This window comes from Suncus etruscus, chromosome 9 (genome assembly GCF_024139225.1).
Source record: "Suncus etruscus isolate mSunEtr1 chromosome 9, mSunEtr1.pri.cur, whole genome shotgun sequence".
In the NCBI taxonomy this organism is placed as follows: Eukaryota; Metazoa; Chordata; class Mammalia; order Eulipotyphla; family Soricidae; genus Suncus; species Suncus etruscus.
In genome coordinates, this window is record NC_064856.1 from 10,298,232 (window position 1) to 10,319,470 (window position 21,239).

At 47.2% G+C, this 21,239-nt stretch overlaps 1 protein-coding gene across 3 annotated transcripts in view; it reads left to right on the top strand.

The window, feature by feature from the left end:
* Nucleotides 1-333: 333 nt before the first annotated feature.
* COMMD7 (COMM domain containing 7) overlaps nucleotides 334-21,239 on the top strand; it is a 911,502-nt gene continuing 890,596 nt past the window's right edge. For all 3 annotated transcript variants that reach the window (XR_007498887.1, XM_049779389.1, XM_049779388.1), the window contains exons 1-3: nucleotides 334-426; nucleotides 13,602-13,655; nucleotides 13,741-13,843. Coding sequence is in view for 2 of the 3 variants with exons in the window: in XM_049779389.1 (XP_049635346.1) it covers nucleotides 343-426; nucleotides 13,602-13,655; nucleotides 13,741-13,843 (241 nt within the window). In the remaining variant the exon portion in view is untranslated. The remainder of the gene's footprint in view (nucleotides 427-13,601; nucleotides 13,656-13,740; nucleotides 13,844-21,239) is intronic.

Below are 21,239 nucleotides of genomic sequence, written 5' to 3' on the forward strand. Positions count from 1 at the left end.
CAATAAAATAAAATAACATAAAATAACATACAATAATAAAATTAAAACAGTAAAATAAAATAACATAAAATAGCATACAATAATAAAACAGTAAAATAAAATAACATAAAATAACATACAATAATAAAATTAAAACAATAAAATAAAATATAATAAAATAAAACAATAAATTAAATTAAATTAATAAAATAAAACCATAAACCAACAAGCAGCAGAAGACGGAAGGAGAAGGCCGGGGCGAGCGGGCGGGGTTAGCCGGCCGGCGGTGGCGAAAGTGCGGCTGCAGAAACGCAGCTCGGCGGGCGGCAGGAGGAGGAAGAAGGGGAGCCCCGACACGACGCGATGGGCCGCCTGCACTTCACGCAGGACCCGGTGCCCGAGGCCGTGGGCGGCGACCTGCAGCAGCTGAACCAGATGGGCGCGCAGGTGAGCCCGCGGGGGGCCTGGGCGGCGGCGGGGAGTGTCCGGGGAGCTGAGGTTGGCCTGGAGAGGAACTGGGGCGCCTGGAGGGGCTTTGGGGTCTCCCTCGTGGTGGCTGGACTGGGGGTTCTGCCAGGCCGAGGGCGCATGGGCCAGCAGGACCATTGCATGGGCCTGGGGAGGGAGGGAGGGAGGAAGGGGGTCCTTCAGCAGTGGGTAAGGGCCAGGCCAGAAGTCGGGGTGTGGGGGTGTAGGCCTGGGCTGGTGAACACCGCCTCTCCCACCCACAGCTAGGAGAGAAACATCTGGAAAAACCCAGATGTTTAGGGCCCTTGAAGGAGGGGTAGGGTGGGGAGGGCTCTGGCCCACCTCTGCCTCTCCCACCCCCCCATTTTTGAGCTGCCAGGGCTGCACCTCTCAACACCCCTCCATTCAAGTTAAAACTGTGTTAAACATGTTAAATCCATATTCCAAGTTAAAACTATGTTTCTCCAAAAAAATAAAAGTAAATACATAAATAACTATGTTTCTCAGGGGGAGGGCTGGAGAGAGAGAGAACACAGCTGGTAGGGCTTGCCTTGCAAGCAGCTGACCCAGATAGACACCCCCCCCCCCCCAACCCTGCTAGGGTTGATGCTTGAGCACTGCCAAGGTGTCTAGAACAAACAAGCAAATAATAATAATAATAATAAACAAGCCAAAAGCTTTGTGGTTTATAATAGCACTACAATCAGGTATGGCCCCCAAATATGAACAGCTTCTCTCCACCATGTGCATTTAATTACTTATTTGCGGCTTGCAATAGGCCCTCTCCTTCACCTCTTACCTCAGTTGTCCACCAGAGTAGTAAGCTTTTTGGGGTCCTGAGTTCAGTACTTAGCACTACATGGCCTCCCTGATGTTGTCTTGTTGCTAGCCTCTCTGCCTTCAGCATTGAATTATCTGACTGTGGGGTGGGGGGATTCGAAGAGATAGTATATTAAGACATTTGCCTGGCATGCTGGTGGTTGCATGAAGAGGAACTGGGATCCTGGGGTCCCATATGGTCCCCTGAGCCCACCAGTAGTGATCCCTGAGTGCAGAGCCAGGAGTAACACTGGAACATTGACAAGTGCAGCCCCGAAACAAAAAATTAAATTGCCTGACCTGCTCGATTAGGTAACCACAGTGACCTCTCACCCCCCACTGCTTGGGATGCAGAAACCAAAAATATGCTGGGAATTGAACCCAAGCTAACTATATGCACAAGAACAGCCTACCCACCATTCCCATGGTTTTTCTCTCCAACCCCAGCTTGAGCTTTTTTTTTTTTTTTTTTTTTTTTTGGTGGTGGGGAGGGAAGTACCAATCAGTGCTCTGGGCTATGTCTGACAGTGCTTGGAGGAATATGTGTTTTTGTTTTTTTCTTGAAATACCTGAGATCTGAGATCAAGCCTAGGGTCCTTAGCATGCCAGACATGCTCTCTGCTACTTAGCCACATTCCAGCATCACCAGACATGTCCTAAAGCTGTGCTTGCAAGCCACAGGGGCTGGATAGATAGCACAGTGGTAGGATGTTTGCCTTGCACACAGACGATCCAGGACAGACAGTGGTTCGAATCCTGGCATCCCATATGGTCCCCTGTGCCTGCCAGGAGCAATTTCTGAGCGCAGAGCCAGGAGTAACCTGAGCGCCATCAGGGTGACTCAAACAAACAAACAAACAAAATAAATAAATAAATTGCAAGCCACAGGCCACAGGCGTAGCTCAATAAATTGAACTCCTATGTTGCGTGCAGAAACTCTGGGTTCTGTCCCTATTTATACATGATTCCCAGAGCACCACCAGAATTAACTTATTTCTTATTAGTGCGACGTTTGGCCCCCAAATCAAAATTACCTCCATGCTATCTCTCTGGCCCCAAAATAAATAAATATGGAGGGCTCTGGAGAGATAGTACAATGAGTGAATAAAGTGTTTTCTTTGCATGCTTTTGAGCCAGGTTTGATCCCCAGTACTCCATATGGTCCCTTGATCCTCACTAGGAGTAAGCCATGAGCATCACTGAGTATAGCCTCAAACACACAAAACAAAAAATATTGGGGCTGGGGCAATAGCACAGCGGGTCAGGCATTTGCCTTGCATGCAACCGACCTGAGTTCAATTCCCAGCATCCCATATGGTCCTTCGAGCCTGCCAGGAATGATTTCTTTTTTTCTTTTTTTTTGGGGGGTCACACCTGTTGACGCTCAGGGGTTACTCCTGGCTATGCACTCAGAAATCGCTCCTGGCTTGGGGAGACTATATAGGAAGCCGGGGGATTGAACCACGGTCTGTCCTAGACTAGCGTGTACAAGGCAGACACCTTATGCCCTGCACCACTGCTCCGGCCCCCAGGAGTGATTTAAGTGCAGAGCGAGGCATAACCTGAGTGTCACTGAGTGTGGCCCAAAAACAAATAAAATTTTTGTATGGAAAATTAATTTGGGGGGCACACCTGTCAGTGTTTAGGGCTTACACCTGGATCTCTGATTACTCAATGATCACTCCTGGCAGGGCTTGGAGGACTATCTGTGATGCCATGAATTAAATGTGGGCCTGCCACTGTACTATTTCTCTGGCCCCACTGAAAAAAAAATTTTTTTTTTTTGTTTTTTTGGGGCCACACTCTACCTCTGTGTCCTGGAAAATTAATTTTGTTTTTGTTTTTGTTTTTGGGTCACACCCGGCAGTGCTCAGGGGTTACTCCTGGCTGTCTGCTCAGAAATAGCTCCTGGCAGGCACGGGGGACCATATGGGACACCAGAATTCGAACCAACCACCTTTGGTCCTGGATCGGCTGTTTGCAAGGCAAACACCTCTGTGCTATCTCTTCGGGCCCGGAAAATTAATTTTTTTTTGGGCCACACCCGGCAGTGCTCAGGGGTCACTCCTGGCTGTCTGCTCAGAAATAGCTCCTGGCAGGCACGGGGGACCATATGGGACACCGGGATTCGAACCAACCACCTTTGATCCTGTATCGGCTGCTTGCAAGGCAAATGCCGCTGTGCTATCTCTCCGGGCCTGGGAAAATTAATTTTAATATTACTATTATCCAGTGTATCTAGATATTTACTTATTTATTTATTTTTGGTTTTTGGGTCATACCCAGCAGTGCTCAGGGGTTACTCCTGGCTCTATGCTCATAAAATGCTCCTGGCAGGCTCGGGGGACCATATGGGATGCCGGAATTTGAACCACCGTCCTTCTGCATGCAAGGCAAATGCCCTACCTCCATGTTATCTCTCCAGCCTCTGTATCTAGATATTTCTACTTGTATTTGTTTCCTGTGACACTCAACAATGCTCAAGGCTTACTCCTGTCTTTATGATCAGACGACTTTATATGGTCTGGAGAACTGAAACAAAGTCAGCTACATGTAAGGAGATCATCTTGATCTCTCTACTGTCTCTGGTCTCTATTTCAGCATTAAATGTGTGTAAAAAAATCAAGGAGTTATATTTTTTGTTTACTCCTGGAGATCCATATGTGGTACTGGGGATAGAACTCATGTCTATAATGCACTAACTTAACATTATTAAGGGTGGGGCCGGCGCAGTGGGGCTAGAGGTAAGTGTCTGCCTTGCCAGTGCTAGCCTAGGACAGACCACAGTTCGATCCCCCGGCGTCCCATATGGTCCCCCAAGCCAGGAGCGACTTCTGAACGCATAGCCAGGAGTAACCCCTGAGCGTCACTGGGTGTGGCCCAAAAAACAAAAAAAAATTATTAAGGGTGGGGCTAGAGCCATAGCACTGCAAGTATGGCCTTCACCTTGCATGCAGTGACTTGGATTTAGTCTTCAGCATCCAATATGGTCCGCCAAACCCAGCAGGAGTAATTTCTGAGCTCAGAATCAGGAGTAATTCCTGAGTGTCCACAGGCTGTGTCCACCAAAAACAAACAGTAAAACAAAACAAAAAAATCCACCAAAAATTTATTTCTGGGCTGGAGAGAGAACACAGTGATAGGGCATTTGCCTTGCATGCGGTGAACACCAGACAGACTCCGGTTTGATTCCCGCCATCCCATGTCCCCCCTCACCCTCAACCGAGCCTGCCAAGAGCAACTTCTGAGTGCTGAACCCGGAATCACCCCTGAGCACTGTCAGGTGTGACCCCCAAATTTTTTTTCTTTCAGCTATGCTTAGAGCTTACTCTGGCTCTGCTCCATGATCACTCCTGGCAGTGCTTCAGGGCCCTTTGCAGTGCTGGGATAAATTTGTCATTCATTGCATGAAAGGAAATACCTTAACACTTGCATTATCTCTCTGGCCCCTGGACATGGTCAGGATTAGTTGAAGTAGATCAGGAAATAGAGTTGAGAGGCCTAGGAGATGGTTTGGACACAGGAGGCCTATGTCTGCCCAGATCCCATATACTGTTGAGGATGACCCCTAAGCACTGAGGTCAGAGTAAGGTCTATTTACCAGAAAGTGAGGTACCCCACTCTCAATAATAGTTTTTTAGTTTACATTATTTTTTGTTTTGGTGGCCATATCAGGAGGTTCTCAGGACTTAATCCTGGCTCTGCACTCAAGAATCACTCCTGTGAATGCTCGGGCACCATATGGGATGATACAGATCAAATAGGGAGTTGGCTGCATGCAAGGCAAGCAACTTACATGCTGTGTTATCTCTCTGGCTCTCCTCCTTTTGGGTTAGGCCACACTTGGCAATGTTTAGGGGTTACGGTGCTTGGGAACCATATGGAATGCCAGGAATTAAACCCAGGTTGGCCTAGTTACAAGACAAACTACCTGCTCTACTATCATTCCAGCCCCAAGGTTTTTGTTTTTCTGGGGGTGTTTTAGAATCATACTTGATGGTTTTGGGAGTGGAGTTGCTTCCAGAAATGAATCAATCTGGGGCTCTTGTTCAAGCCTTTGAGTCATTTCCTCTGCCCTAAAAATCATAATGTGTGGGGCCAGAGAGATAGCATGGAGGTAAGGCATTTACCTTACATGCAGTTCGAATCCCGGCATCCCATATAGTCCCCGAGCTTGCCAGGAGCGATTTCTGAGCATAGAGCCAGGTGTAACCTCTGATGGCTGCCGGGTGTGACCCCCCAAAAAAAATCATCATTTGTATCATTTTAAGTATATATAGGAAAAATGTATGCATTTGCCAACACACACATACAGACACAGACACACACACTTTTAAATTTTGTTTATTGAGGAACCTTCCAGAAGTGCTTTAGGAGATTTGGGATTCTCCCAATGATTCTCCTCTGCCAACCAGACTGGCAGGTCAATGCTGGGATCCAAGGATTCAATGCTGCTCAGATCCTGTAGTGCTTGGGGCCTCCAGGGCTGCACTCTGGGATGGCCAGGGGACCATGTGGTACCACGAATTAATTGAATGTGTGCTGGGCTTGCATCCTAAGCCTTGTGCATCCCCCAGTTCCATTTCTCTTTTAACTTTTTTTGGGGGGCCACCCCCACACTTGACATTGTTCAAGAGTTGCTTCTGGTTCTGCTCTCAGGAATTAATTCTGGAGTTGCTTAGGGGACCATAGAGGATGCTGGGAATCGAGCCTGGTCTGCCACGTGTGTGGCAAGTGCCTTACACTGTACTCCAGACCTCTTCTAAGCTTTTGTTTTGTTTGTTTTATTTTATTTTTTTATTTTTTGGCTTTTCGGGCCACACCTGTTTGATGCTCAGGGGTTACTTCTGGCTAAGCGCTCAGAAATTGCCCCTGGCTTGGGGGACCATATGGGACCCGGGGGATCAAACCGCCATCCTTCCTTGGCTAGCACTTACAAGGCAGACATCTTACCTCTAGCGCCGTCTCGCTGGCCCCATGTTTGTTTTATTTTATCTTTTAAACTTTTTAATACCAAAGGGATTTTGTGATAATACTTGGAATGAATTTACCATAATCAATGAACTCTTATCAATAGGCACTTCCAGTTGATATCATGTTTTTGTTGTTTTTGTTTTTATGAATAATGCTGTCAACAGACTGCTTTGTATTAATGTTTTTTTCTTTTTGGTTTTTGGGCCACACCTGGCGGTGCTTAAGGGTTACTCCTGGCTGCTCAGAAATAGCTCCTGGCATATGGGATATAATAACTCCTGGACCATATAGGATGCCGGGGATTCGAACCAACCACGTTAGGTCCTGGGTCGGCTGCTTGCAAGGCAAACACCACTCTGCTGTCTCTCCGGCCCCTATTAATGTGTTTTTACTAAATGTGTAAACTTATCTAAAAGGTATAGTTTTTGCAGTAGGTTGACCAGGTCAGGGGATATGATCACTTAAAATTTGATAAGGGTTGGACTGGACCAAAAGTACAGCAGTAGGGCAGGGCGTTTGCCTTTCAGACTGCTGATCCAGGATGGACCTGTGTTTGAACCCCAGCATCCCATATGATCCCCCGAGCCTGCCAGGAGTGATTTCTGAATGTAGAGCCAGGAATAACCCCTGAGTGGCCCAAAAGAAAAAATTTCTTAAAGTTTGTGGAATTACCCTGTGAATATGACAAATTAGTTTCCTGGGGATTGCTGTAGTACTGATGCCATTAGACTTTTAATTTTGTAGATTATTTTTTTTGTTTTTGTTTTTGAGCCACACCTGATGATGCTCAGAGGTTATTCCTGGTTAAGTGCTCAGATTCTCGCCCTTGGGCCTTCCTACATCAGCCTCACGCAAGGCAAATGCCCTGCTGCTGTGCCACTGCTCCAGCTCCTAATTTTGTATATCTTTTTTTTTTTTTTTTTTTTTGGTTTTTGGGCCACACCCGGCATTGCTCAGGGGTGACTCCTGGCCGTCTGCTCAGAAACAGCTCCTGGCAGGCACGGGGGACCATATGGGACACCGGGATTCAAACCAACCACCTTTGGTCCTGGATCGGCTGCTTGCAAGGCAATCGCCTCTGTGCTAGCTCTCCGGGCCCCTAATTTTGTATATCTAATGAGAGAAATCTAGTTTATTTTATTGTTTTGAGGTTCTTTACTGTGGAATGAACTTGAATATCTTCCCCTAGTGGGTCTGAGAGGATTAAATGAGGCCTTTGGGGCCAGAGGGATAGTACATTCAGTAAAGCATTTTGCCTTTCCTTAAGTAACTTGGATTCTATCCTGGGCATCTTTTATGGTCCCCCCCCCCCCCCAAGTCCCACCAGAAGTGATCCCTAGGCACAGAGCCAGGAGTAAGCCCTAAGCACCAGAGTTTTATTCCCTTCTCCCCCAAAAAATGAATGGGGAAAGGTTTTAGAAAACATGCATTCAGGAAGTTCCATTCATTTATAAGTAAGAAGGAACTTCTCTGTTGTTGCACACTGGCATTTCTTATCAGGGTTGACTATTCCCTGTGCCCCAGGCTAACATCCCAGCTGGCGCCTCTGAAGTTAAGAATCTGGAGAGGTCATTTTTCCCTTGGGTGTGGCTGCTGTCTCAGCAGCCGCCTTGTCCGGGCTTGGAAAGCTCAGGAAGGTGGAGATAAAGATGGGGGTTCTAATGATCAACAGCACAGTTTGAATCCACTCCCAAGAAGAAAGATGTGGGGAGGGGCTGGAGAGATAGCACAGCACAGCAGTAAGGCAAGGAGAAGGACGGTGATTCAAATCCCGGCATCCCATATGGTCCCCTGAGCCTGCCGGGGGTGATTTCTGAGCATAGAGCCAGGAGAAACCCTGAGCACTGCGGGGTGTGACCCAAAAACAAAACAAAACAAACAAACAAAAAATCTCTTGGTGACCTCTTTTATATTTTTGATTTTTTTTTCCAGTTTTTGGGTCACACCCCGCTGCGCTTAGGGGTTACTTCTGCTCTACACTCAGAAATCGCTCCTGGCAGGCTCAGGGGACCATATGGGAATGTCAGGATTCGAACCACCGTCCTTTTGCATGCAAGGCAAACGCCCTACCTGCATGCTATCTCTCCAGCCCAAAAACCAAAAAAAAAAAAAAAACAAAACTTTAAGTACCATGATTAAAAATATGTTTATAGTAGTTCTGTTTTTTGTTAGCACCGTCAATGCACCTGAGGCCACTTGGCCCTTAGCCAACCCTTCATTTTTTAAAGGGTCCTGGGTGATATAGGAAATATACTTGGTCTAAGATCATATAGTTCCACAGACTGGTAACAGACACAAGAAGTTTATTTATGGGCCCGGAGAGATAGCACAGCGGTGTTTGCCTTGCAAGCAGCCGATCCAGGACCAAAGGTGGTTGGTTCGAATCCCGGTGTCCCATATGGTCCCCCGTGCCTGCCAGGAGCTATTTCTGAGCAGACAGCCAGGAGTAACCCCTGAGCACTGCCGGGTGTGACCCAAAAACCAAACCAAACAAAACAAAAAGTTTATTTATGTATTTATTTTTGGTTTTGGGGGGCAGACCCAGCCCCGTGTAGAATTTATTCCTGGGTCTGAGCTTAGGAATCACTCCTGGCGGGATCAGGGAACCAGCCATGTTTGTACCAGAGACTGAACCCAGGTTGGCCATGAGCAAGACCATATGGTGCCCTACCTGCTGTACTATTTCTTCAGCCCCATGTTTTGTTGACTTCTTTAGCTACTCCCAGTGATGTTCAGGAGTTTCTCCTGGTTCTGTGTTTGGGGGTTGCTCATGGTGGTACTTAAGGGACCATGTGGTGTTGGGAATCAAACTTAGCCTCCAACGTATAAATCATACACTCCACCTGACCCAGGGACTATCTTTTTGTTTTGTTTTGTTTTTTGTTTTTGTTTTTGGGTCACACCCAGCAGTGCTCAGGGGTTACTCCTGGCTCTATGCTCAGAAATCGCTCCTGGCAGGCTCGGGGGACCAGATGGAATGCCGGGATTCGAATCACCGTCTTTCTGCATACAAGGCAAATGCCCTACCTCCATGCTATCTCTCCTGCCCCTAGGGACTATCTTAAGAAAAGATGGGGAGCAGGTTAGGCACTTGTCTTCTACACAGCCAACCTGGGTTTGATTCCCAGACCAATTATGCTCCTCCACGCTTCCAAACCCTGCCAGGACTGATCTCTGCGTTCAGAGCCAGGAGTAAGGTCTGACTCCCCCTAGGTGTGGCCTAAAATGAAAACAGAAAAAGAAAAAAAAAATCACTGAACATTGCCAGTGTGGCCCCCAACCCCAAACGAATTTATTTTGCAGGTATACCTGGGTAAAGGAATATGTAGAAAGATATTCCTGTATTGCTCATGAAACTATAGGAAACACTGCTGTTTATCTCTAGTGAGCTAAATTTTATTAAATGTACAATCAAATGCTGTACAGTAGATAAAAGAATTGGGTACAGTTATATCTGCTGACTGATCTCTAACAGGTAATTAGTTGAAAATGGGCAAGCTGCAAGGAGACCTTTTATATTTAAAACTAATTAAATGGGGCCTGGGAGACAGCTCAGAGGCTGGCGTACTTACTTCGCATCTTGGAGCCTCTGGTTGTATGACTGGCTCTGCCCATCCCTGAGCATCCCTGGAATAGTTCTTGAGTGCCCTTAGTGTGGCCTCCCCAAAATGAAAGAAGCAAGCCGAAAAAGGAAATTAAATGACCAGAGAGGTAATGAAGTGGTAAAGAGTACTTGGTTTGCATGTGTGAGTCCCTGGGTTCAGTCACTAGCACAGAGCATTGTATGTATTGCGCGCGCACACACGCACACACACACAAATGATTAGAAAATTCTGGGAAGATCACAGAGATTATTAACATCTCTACCTGTGGGGTGAGATTGAGGTGGGAATCATTGGTTTTCTTTTTTTTTTTTGGGGGGGGTCACACTTGGCAGTGCTCAGGAGTTCCTTCTGGCTCTATGCTCAGAAATCACTCCTGGCAGGCTCAGGACCATGTGGGATGCCGGGATTCGAACCACCGTTCTTCTGCATGCAAGGCAAACAGCTTACCTCCATGCTATCTCTCAGGCCCCTCATTGATTTTCTTTTATTCTAGTTAGGTCTTCTCAAAACCTTGCACTTACATTACTTTTTCTTTTTTTTTTTTTTTTTTGGTTTTTCGGGCCACACCTGTTTGATGCTCTGGGGTCACTCCTGGCTAAGTGCTCAGAAATTGCCCCTGGCTTGGGGGGACCATATGGGACCCCATGCAGGGGATAGAACCACAGTCCTTCCTTGGCAAGCGCTTGCAAGGCAGGCACCTTACCTCTAGCGCCACCTCGCCGGCCCCTCGTTACTTTTTCAATTTAGTTTTGGTTTCAGGGCCACTTCTGCTATGGCCTATGCTCAGGGCTTACTTCTGGCTCTACACTCAGGAATTATTCCTGGTAGTGCTCTGGGGACCCTACGGGATGCTGGAGTTTGAACCCAGGCCAGATGCATGCCAGGCAAACACCCTGCCTGCTGTACTATTGTTTCAATTCCTTTTGATTATCTTTTACTTTTTTTGTCTGTTTGTTTTTGGATCACACCCGGCGGCACTTGGATTACTTCTAGCTCTGTGCTCAGAAGTTGCTCCTGGCAGGCTTGGGGGACCATATGGAATGATGGGATTTGAATCAGGGTCCATCCTGTGTTGGCCACATGCAAAGCAAATGCCTTACTGCTGTGCTATTGCTCTGGTCCCTATTTTCTTTTACTTTTTAAATGTGTGTGGCGGGGGCTACACCAGGTGATGCTTAGAGGTCACTCCTGGCTATGTGCTCAGAAATTACTCCTGGTTTGGGGGGACCATATGGGACGCCGGGAGATAAACCGTGGTCTATCCCAGGATAGAGCTTGCAAGGCAGATGACTTACCTCTAGCACCACCACTCCGGTCCCCTCTTTTTAAATACTTTTATATTTTCAAAGACTAGGATGGGAGAGATATTTCAGGGGAAATGCATTTGCCTTGCACACAACTGACCTGAGATTAGTTGATCCTCATTTTTCCAAGCCCCGCTAGGAATGACCCCTGAACACAAAGTCCAGAGTAAGCCCTGAGCACTTCCTGGTGTGCCCCAAAAACCAAAAAAAAAAAAAAAAACTTATAAAGAAAAGTAGCTGCTGTTTGGGGATAGACCTTAGCAGTAGAACATTTACTTTACATGTAAGGTTCTGGATTTCACCACTGGTGCTGGGGTGTGTAGCTGGGGGAGTTATTATTGTTCTGATGATTTTCCATTGAAGCCACATATACTAGAGCCAGAGCAATAGATAGTACAGTGGGTAGGGCTCTTGTATGAGCCTTGCATGCACCCAACCCGGGTTCAATACTAGGCATTCTATATGGTCCCCCAAGCCTATCAGGAGTCATTTCTTTCTTTTCTTTTCTTTTTCTTTTTTTTTTTTTTGCTTTTTGGGCCACACCCAGCAGTGCCCAGAGGTTACTCCTGGCAGGCATGGGGGACCATATGACTATATGGGATGCCAGGATTTGAACCACGTAGCTGCTTGAAAGGCAAATGCCCTAACGCTGTGCTAGCTCTCCGGCCCCCAGGAGCAATTTCGCTGTGCTCAGGGCTTACTCCTGGCATCTAATATTCTTTGTGCTGTATTCTCACCATTCTCTGTATTTTTTGCTTGTTTGGGGAGGTTGACTTGTCGGTCACACCAAGCAGTACTTAGGGGTTAGTTCTGGCTGGACCACTCTCACTCAGCATCACTTGTTTTTGGTTTTATTTGGAGGGGGCACATCTGGCATTGCTCAGGGGTTACTCCTGGCTCTGTACTCAGAAATCTCTCCTGGCAGGCTCAGGGGACCATATGGTATGCTGGAAATTGAACCTCGGTCCATCTCGGGTAGGCCACATGCAAGGCAAATGCCCTACCTCTGTGCTATCTGTTCAGCCCCACTCACCATGGGGTGAGTGTACATGGCTGTCTGGGGATCAAATGTGGGTCTCGTGCTTGCACTCAAGCTTGTTGAGTTGTCTCCCCTGCCCCGAGAATGAGTATTTCTTTGAACCCTAGAATTGTGTGTGTGCAGGCTGGCCAGCTCTCAGGTATAGATATATAAAGCCTGTTGACTCAGGCTGTTTGAATGAGTATTTGAATCTTTAAAATGATCAGAACTGGGGCTGGAGCAGTAATACAGCAGGAAGAATTCTTGGCTTTCATGCAGAATCCAGTTTCAAATCCAGCATCCCTGATGGTTCCTCATCACCACCAGGAGAGATTTCTACGTGTAGAGCCAGGAGTCAGCCCTGAGCACTGCCAGATATGGGTTTCTTCCAAGAAAATAATGTCAAACAGGTAGCAGTTCTGTGTAGTACTGGATTTCTCTATTTAAGAAGATGGTTTTAGGGGTCGGTGAGATAGCATGGAGGTAAGGCAAATGTTTGCCTTGCATGCTGAAGGACGGTGGTTCAAATCCCGGCATCCCACATGGTCCCCTGAGCCTGCCAGGAATGATTTCTGAGTGTAGAGCCAGGAGTAACCCCTGAGCACTGCCGGTGTGACCCCAAAATAAAAAAAATAAAGAGATGGTTTTGGATTACTGCTGGAGAATTTTTTTTTTTTGGTTTTTGGGCCACACCCAGCGATGCTCAGGGGTTACTCCTGGCTGTCTGCTCAGAAATAGCTCCTGGCAGGCACGGGGGACCATATGGGACACCGGGATTCGAACCAACCACCTTTGGTCCTGGATCGGCTGCTTGCAAGGCAAACGCCGCTGTGCTATCTCTCCGGGCCCAGAATTTTTAAATTTTTTTGGTTTGGGGCTATTCCCGGCAATGCTCAGTGGTTACTCCTGGCTTTGCACTCAGAAATCACTCCTGGCAGGCTCAGGGGACCATATGGGATGCTGGGGATCGAACCCGGGTCTGTCCCGGGTTGGCCACATGCAAGGCAAATTTCCTACCGTTATGCTATCACTCTGGCTCCTGCCAAAGAATTTTGCATACATTATTTTTGTATTTTTTGGGGGGAATTTGGGAACACCTGGCGGTGCTCAGGGATTACTCAGAAATCACTCCTGGCAGGCACGTGAGACCATATGGGATATTGGGATTCAAACCACTGTCCTTCTGCATGCAAGGCAAATGCCCTACCTCCATGCTATCTCTGGCCCTCTTTTTGTATTTTTGTTGTTGTTTGGGACCACATCCTGTGATGGCTCTGCACTAAGGAATCACTCCTTCAAGTACTCAGGGAATCATATAGGAAACCAGGAACCAAAATCGGATAGACTGTATAAGGCAAGTGCCCTACCCACTGTACTCTCATCTCACTCTGACCTTCAGAATTTTGCTGACATTCTGTGTTCTTCTCTTCACAGCAGTTCGCAGCCCTGACGGAAGTGCTTTTCCACTTCCTAACTGAGCCCAAAGAGGTAAAGAGTTGGGAGAGGAGGGGAGTTCGGGCGTGGGGAAACTCAGTCAGATACTGAGGCTGGTCATCTTTGCCCCACTCTGCAGGTGGAACGGTTCCTGGCTCAGCTCTCCGAGTTTGCCACCACCCATCAGATGAGCCTCAGCCCCCTCAAGAGCATCGTGAAAAGCCTCCTCCTGGTTCCCAACGGTGAGTGAGCAGGCCGCTTCTCCCAGCAGACATTTCTCGAACATTTCTCCGGGCCCCTAGACACTCAGCAGGTGTGGCCTGTGCTTGAGGCGCTGAACTGGAGTATTTTGTTGTGAGTCATGAATGACTGGAGAGTGAAGTTTCCTTCAGCCCAACTTAAAAAATTAATACGTGTGGTATTGGAAAGGCGGCTCTAGTTAGGGCATTTGCTTTACATGTGTGAGCCTGAAAACCCATGGCCCTCTGAGCACTGTCTGGAGCACTTTGTCCAGTACTTTGTCCAGGTGTGGCTCCCACACAAAAACAATATACAGTGAAGCAGTAGTGTTGCCAGGGGTGAGGAGCAGAGGATAATCCAACACCCCTGGTTGATACATATTAAAAATAAAGGTTTTTTTTTTGTTTTTGTTTTTGGGCCACACATGCCGGTGCTCAGGGACTACTCTTGGTTTTTAGGAATTACTCCTGGCTCTGGGATGCCAGGGATCGAATCTGGGTCTGTCCCAGGTCAGTCGTGTACAAGTGAAATGTCCTACCAAAAGTCAGTTATAGGGGCCAGAGAGATAGCATGGAGGTAAGGCATTTGCCTTTCATGCAGAAGGATAGTGGTTCAAATCCTGGCATCCCATATGGTCCCCTATGCCTGCTAGGGGCCATTTCTGAGCATAGAGCCAGGAGTAACCCTTGAGTGCTGCCGGGTGTGGCAACCCCCCCCCCCAAGTCAGTTATAATGGGACAAACAGGACAAGGGTAGAGCTCTTGCCTGCCATGCAGCTCACCGGGTTTGTTCCTCAGCATCCCATATAGTCCCTGAGTGTAGAGCCAGGAGTAAGCCCTGAGTGCTGGGTGTGGCTTTAAAACAAACACAAAAATTAGCAATGACACCATCACACTAACAGTTGAAGATTGTGTTTGTTTATCCCTGTCTGGCTCTTTCCCACCTTCCTATCTATCAGCAGACTTCAAACTGTTCATCCCCACTAGCCTGTCTTGGGTTCTTGAATCTCAACCACCCAGAGGTTTTCAGTTGTGAAATATTGCATGCCTGTCTGTGATTCATGCATTCCCTCCCCCCCCCCCCTTTATTTTTGGTAATAGTGGGTGGAGGTGTTTGGGACCTTTTCCGGTTGTGCTCAGGGACTCATTGTTTAGGAGAACCATGGGGTGCTAGTGGTTAAACTGGGGCTCTCCATTACAAAATCTGCTTTTTAACCTTTTGAGCATCTCCTTGGCTCTCATGCACTTTTTATTCCCTTCATGGTAAGTGGAAGGCAGATGATCCCCCAGGTTGAAAGGGAATGCACTTTTTGGGGAGATTTGGACCATACTCAGTGGCTCTCAGGGGGTACTCCTGGCTCTGCATTCAGGAATCACTCCTGGCAGGCTGAGGGGGACTATATGGATGCCCGGAATCCAGGTTGGATGTGAGCAGAGCAAAAGCTGCTATTGCTCTGGCCCTGGAATGCATTTTCTTTTTTTCTTTCTTTCTTTCTGTCTTTCTTTCTTTTTTTTTTTTTTTTTTCCTTTTTTTTTTTTTTGGGTCACACCTGGCAGCACTCAGGGGTTACTCGTGGCTCTATGCTCAGAAATCGCTCTTGGCAGGCTCCAGGGACCATATGGGATGCAGGTTTTCAAACCACCTTCCTTCTGCATGGAAGGCAAATACCTTACCTCCATGCTATCTCGCCGCCCAGGAATGCATTTTTATTGCAGAAGTTTGAGCACAATCCCCAGCATAGTTTAGGCTTTGCAGACATGAGCTCAAATTAAGCCCCCAGCACAGCTGCAAAGGGCAACAAGTGAAACAGTAAGGAGTGAAAGTCCCCTGCTGGGATGAGGTGTGGGGGTGGAAGTTGCCCAAGGCTTTATCCCCCACTCCTCTCTCTCAGCTCTACTGCTGGTGATGGCTGGCCCAGTCAGGGAGCAGTGGCCCCCAAACAAGAAGAAAAGCAGGGGCTGGAGAAATCATGTGAAGACTGGCCTTGCACATAATGACCTGGGGGGCATACAGTCACCCAAACTCTGCCAAGAATGATCCATGAGCACAGAGCCAGGAATAAGTCCTGAGTACTGGCAGGTGTGGCCCAGAAAAAAAAAAATGGGGCCAGAGTAGAGCATAGTGGGTAAGGTGTTGTGCGCAGCTCCCCAGCATCCCACATGGTTCTCTGAAACTGCCAGAAATGATTTCTGAATGCAGAGCCAGGAGCAACCCCTGAGTGCCGCTGAGTGGGCCACCCCCCAAAAAAAAGAGAAGTGAAAATTCCCTTTTAAGTCTCATTCTTATCCTGCTTGGTTTTTTTTGGGGGGAGGAGATTTGCTTTTTTGGGGGCCACACCTGGAGGTGCTCAAGATATACTCCTGGTTCTGCACTTAGGGATCACTCCAGACAGTTCACAGGGGTTCATATGAGGTTCGGGGTTCCAATATCAAACCTGGGTTGGCTGCATGCAAGGCAAGTGCCCTACCTTCCTTACTATCGCTCCACTCCATGTCTGTGTTGATATATATTTTTTTTATGTAAACACCTTGATTACATACATGATTGTGTTTGGGTTTCAGTCATGTAAAGAACACCACCCATCACCAGTGCAACATTCCCGTCATCAATGTCCCAAGTCTCCCTCCTCCCCACCCGACCCCCGCCTGTACTCTAAACAGGCTCTCCATTTTCCTCATACATTCTCGTTATTAGGACAGTTCAAAATGTAGTTATTTCCCTAACTAAACTCATCACTCTTTGTGGTGAGCTTCCTGAGGTGAGCTGGAACTTCCAGCTCTTTTCTCTTTTGTGTCTGAAAATTATTATTACAAGGGTGTCTTTCATTTTTCTTAAAACCCATAGATGAGTGAGACCATTCTGCGTTTTTCTCTCTCTCTCTCTGACTTATTTCACTCAGCATAATAGATTCCGTGTACATCCATGTATAGGAAAATTTCATGACTTCATCTCTCCTGACAGCTAAATACTGTGTTAATATTTAACCTCCCCCTTTTTGGGGGAGAGCCTAGGGCCATACCTAGTGGCGCTCAAGGCTTATTCCTGGCTCTGTATTCAGAGATCTCACTTGACCCCAGCAGTACTTTGAGGACCATATAGGAGATGCCGGGCATTGATCTCAGCTCAGTTACATGCAAGGCAAATTCCTTGCCCACTGTATTATCACTCTAGCTTCCTTTCATATCTTTTTTTTTCTTTCTGGTTTTTGGGGTCCTACCGGGCAGAGCTCAGGAGTTACTCCTGGCTCTACGCTCAGAAATCGCTCCTGGCAGGCACAGGGGACCATATGGGATGCAGGGATTCGAACCACTGATCTTCTGCATGCAAGGCAAATGCCTTACCTCCATGTTATCTCTCTGGCCCCCATATATCTTTTTTTTTTTTATATATAAATCCTTCTTTCATATCTTTATAGGCATAAAGACCTTGCAGTTGTGTCTTTTTTTTTTTTTTGTTTTTTGTTTTTTGTTTTTTGGGCCACACCCAGCGTTGCTCAGGGGTTACTCCTGACTGTCTGCTCAGAAATAGCTCCTGGGGGCCGGAGAGATAGCATGGAGGTAAGGCGTTTGCCTCTCATGCAGGAGGTCATCGGTTCGAATCCCGGCGTCCCATATATGGTCCTCCCGTGCCTGCCAGGAGCAATTTCTGAGCCAGGAATAACCCCTGAGCACTGCCGGGTGTGACCCAAAAACCACAAAAAAAAAAAAAAAAAAAAAAAAGAAATAGCTCCTGGCAGGCACAGGAGACCATATGGGACACCGGGATTCGAACCAACCACTTTTGGTCCTGGATCGGCTGCTTGCAAGGCAAACACCACTGTGCTATCTTTCTGGGCCTGCAGTTGTGTCTTATTTTCCCTAAATGTTCTGTAGCTTGTTTCTCCTCCCTGGGACACCACTGTGCCTCTTTTTGAAGCTCCCTGGGAGTGAAAATCTGTCTCAGGACTGCACACATCTTGGCTGATCTTTCTTGTTGCAGGACATTGCCGTCACTTTCACATTTTATTCTCTGGGGGTTTGGTTTGGGCCATACCCAGAGGCGCTCAGGGGTCACTCCTGGCTCTGCACTCAGAAATCACTCCTGGCAGGCTCAGAGGACCATACGAAATGCTGGCGATCAAACTCGGGTTCATACCTGGTCGGCTGCATACAAGGCAAATGCCCTACCACTATGCTATCGCTCTGGCCCCTCACATTTTTTGTTTTTGTTTTTTGGGTCACACCCAGCAGCGCTCAGGGTTACTCCTGGCTCTATTCTCAAAAATCGCTCCTGGCAGGCTTGGGGGACCATATGGGATGCCAGGATTCAAACCACTGTCCTTCTGCATGCAAGGCAAACACCCTACCTCCATGCTATCTCTCTGGCCCTGGCTCCTCACATTTTATTCTTATAAATTGCACTGTGGGCCCGGAGAGATAGCACAGCAGCATTTGCCTTGCAAGCAGCCGATCCAGGACCAAAGGTGGTTGGTTCGAATCCCGGTGTCCCATATGGTCCCCCGTGCCTGCCAGGAGCTATTTCTGAGCAGACAGCCAGGAGTAACCCCTGAGCACAGCCCGGTATGGCCCAAAAACCAAAAAAAAAATAAAAATAAAAATAAATAAATAAATTGCACTGTGTTTGGGGGAACAATAGCAAAGTAAGGCATTTGCTTTATATACAACCGACCCAGATTTGATCCCCAGCATCCCATATGGTTCCCCAAACACAACCAGGAGTAATTTCTGAGCTCAGTGCCTCGAGTAATCCAACACCTAAGTGCTACTGAGTATGAACCAAAAAGCAAAAATTAAAACAACAGAAAACCTGCTGTAGCAAATATTCTTTTTTATTTGTTTTGGGCCACACCCAGGTGACACTCAGGAATTACTCCTGGCTCTGCACTCAGAAATCGCTCCTGACCTGGGGGACCATATGGGATGCTGGGGGATCAAACTGAGGTTTGTCCTGGGTCAGCAGCGTGTAGGCAAACGCCCTACCGCTGTGCCATCACTCCGGCCCCGCAAATATTCTTATGATACTTGTAAATTTTTGTGTATATGGAATAGGTATTGAAGTGCAGAAGCCAATGTCTTTACTCTCATTCTCTGGCTTCTGCCCCAGGAGATAAGTGTCTGAGCCTGGAGACCTAGTCCGGCCTCCATTTCTCTTGTCTTTCTCATCTCTGCACCCCATCATCCCCATAGCTCTGAGTCCAGAATTTCTCTTTTTTTTTTTTCAGGCCACACCCATTTGATGCTCAGGGGTTACTCCTGGCTAAGCGCTCAGAAATTGCCCCTGGCTTGGGAGACCATATGGGATGCCGGGGGATTGAACCGAGGTCCTTCCTTGGCTAGCCCTTGCAAGGCAGACACCTTACCTCTAGCGCCACCTCGCCGGCCCCACCAGAATCTCTTTAACAGAGTCATCCTCAAAGCGATCCCAGACAGCACATATGATCTCCCAACCCCCTCTAGGAATTGGGGGCTTAACTAACTCCTGGTGTGTCCCCCAAAAAAAACCAACAAAAGAATTTTAAAAACGAAAAGGGGGGTGGGGCAGTGGTGCAAGCAGTAGGGTGTTTGCCTTGCATGTGCTAACCTAGGATGGACCACGGTTCAATGCCCCGGATTCCCATATGGTCCCTTAAGTCAGGAGCAATTTCTGAGTGCGTAGCCAGGAGTAACCCCTGAGCATCACCAGGTGTGGCCCAAAAACCAAAAAAAAAAAAAAAAAGGAAAAAAAAAAAAAAGGAAAAAACGCAAACCCAGCTATTGCTCTCAGAATTTCTCAAACTCTCCCAGCATGTATTTTATGATTCTGATAGATCTTGTGGGGTCAGAGGAATGACACTGTCCTCTCAACTCAGAGGTGAACTTTATATATAACTATCATTTATAACTACACTCATTTACTGTGTTGTTTTGCCGTTTTTGTTTTGTTTAGGGCCCACACCTGGTGGCACTCGGTTATTCCTGGCTCTATGCTCAGAAATTGCTCCTGGCAGGCTCAGGGAGCCATATGGGATGCTGGGAATTGAACCCAGGTTGGCTGAGTGCAAGGCAAACACACTACCCACTGTACTATAGCTCCAACCCCTGTTTTGCTTTATGAAATTAATTTTGGTTCAGAGAGATGACACACATACAGCCCATCTGGGTTGGATCCCTGGCATTGCATATGGTTTCCTGAGCCCTCTAGGAGCAATTTTTTGTTTTGTTTTGTTTTCATTTTTGTTTTTGGGTCACACCCAGTGGGGCTCAGGGGTTACTCCTGGCTCTACGCTCAGAAGTCGCTCCTGGCAGGCTCGGGGGACCATATGGGATGCCGGGATTCGAACCACCATCTTTTTTTTTTTGGTTTTTGGGCCACACCCGTTTGACGCTCAGGGGTTACTCCTGGCTATGTGCTCAGAAATCGCCCCTGGCTTGGGGGGACCATATGGGACGCCGGGGGATCGAACCGTGTCGAATCACCATCTTTCTGCATGCAAGGCAAACACCCTATGTCCATGCTATCTCTCCAGCTTCTCTAGGAGCAATTCTTGAGTGTAGAGCCCTGAGTGGACCATGAGCACTGCCCATGTGCCCTTCAAAAATTATTTTTTATTTATTTTGGGGTGGAGGCACCACACAGTGGGTCTTGTCCCTTATTCAGAGGACAAAATTATAAATAATGGCTTCAGTCAGGAACATAAAATATATGCTGGGAGTTTGGGAAATTCTGGGAGCAATTGCTGTTTTTTTTTGTTGTTGTTTGTTTTGGTTTTGAGGCCACTGTGCCACCACTTCAGCCCCACTTGGTTTGTTTAGCCCCTTTTCTTTTTCCTTCCTTCCTTCCTTCCTTCCTTCCTTCCTTCCTTCCTTCCTTCCTCCTTCCTTCCTTCCTTCTCTCCTTTCTTTCCTTTCCTTTCCTTCCTTTCCTTTCCTTTTCCTTTCCTTTCCTTTCCTTTCCTTTCCTTTCCTTTCCTTTCCTTTCCTTTCCTTTTCCTTTCCTTTCCTTTCCTTTCCTTTCCTTTCCTTTCCTTTCCTTTCCTTTCCTTTCCTTTCCTTTCCTTTCCTTTCCTTTCCTTTCCTTTCCTTTCCTTTCCTTTTCCTTCCTTTCCTTTCCTTTCCTTTCCTTTCCTTTCCTTTCCTTTCCTTCCTTTCCTTTCCTTTCCTCCTTCCTTTCCTTTCCTTTCCTCCTTTCCTTTCCTTTCCTCTTTCCTTTCCTTTCCTTTCCTTTCCTTTCCTTTCCTTTCCTTTCCTTTCCTTTCCTTTCCTTTCCTTTCCTTTCCTTTCCTTTCCTTTCCTTTCCGTTCCTTTCCTTTCCTTTCCTTTCCTTTCCTTTCCTTTCCTTTCCTTTCCTTTCCTTTCCTTTCCTTTCCTTTCCTTTCCTTTCCTTTCCTTTCCTTTCCTTTCCTTTCCTTTCCTTTCCTTT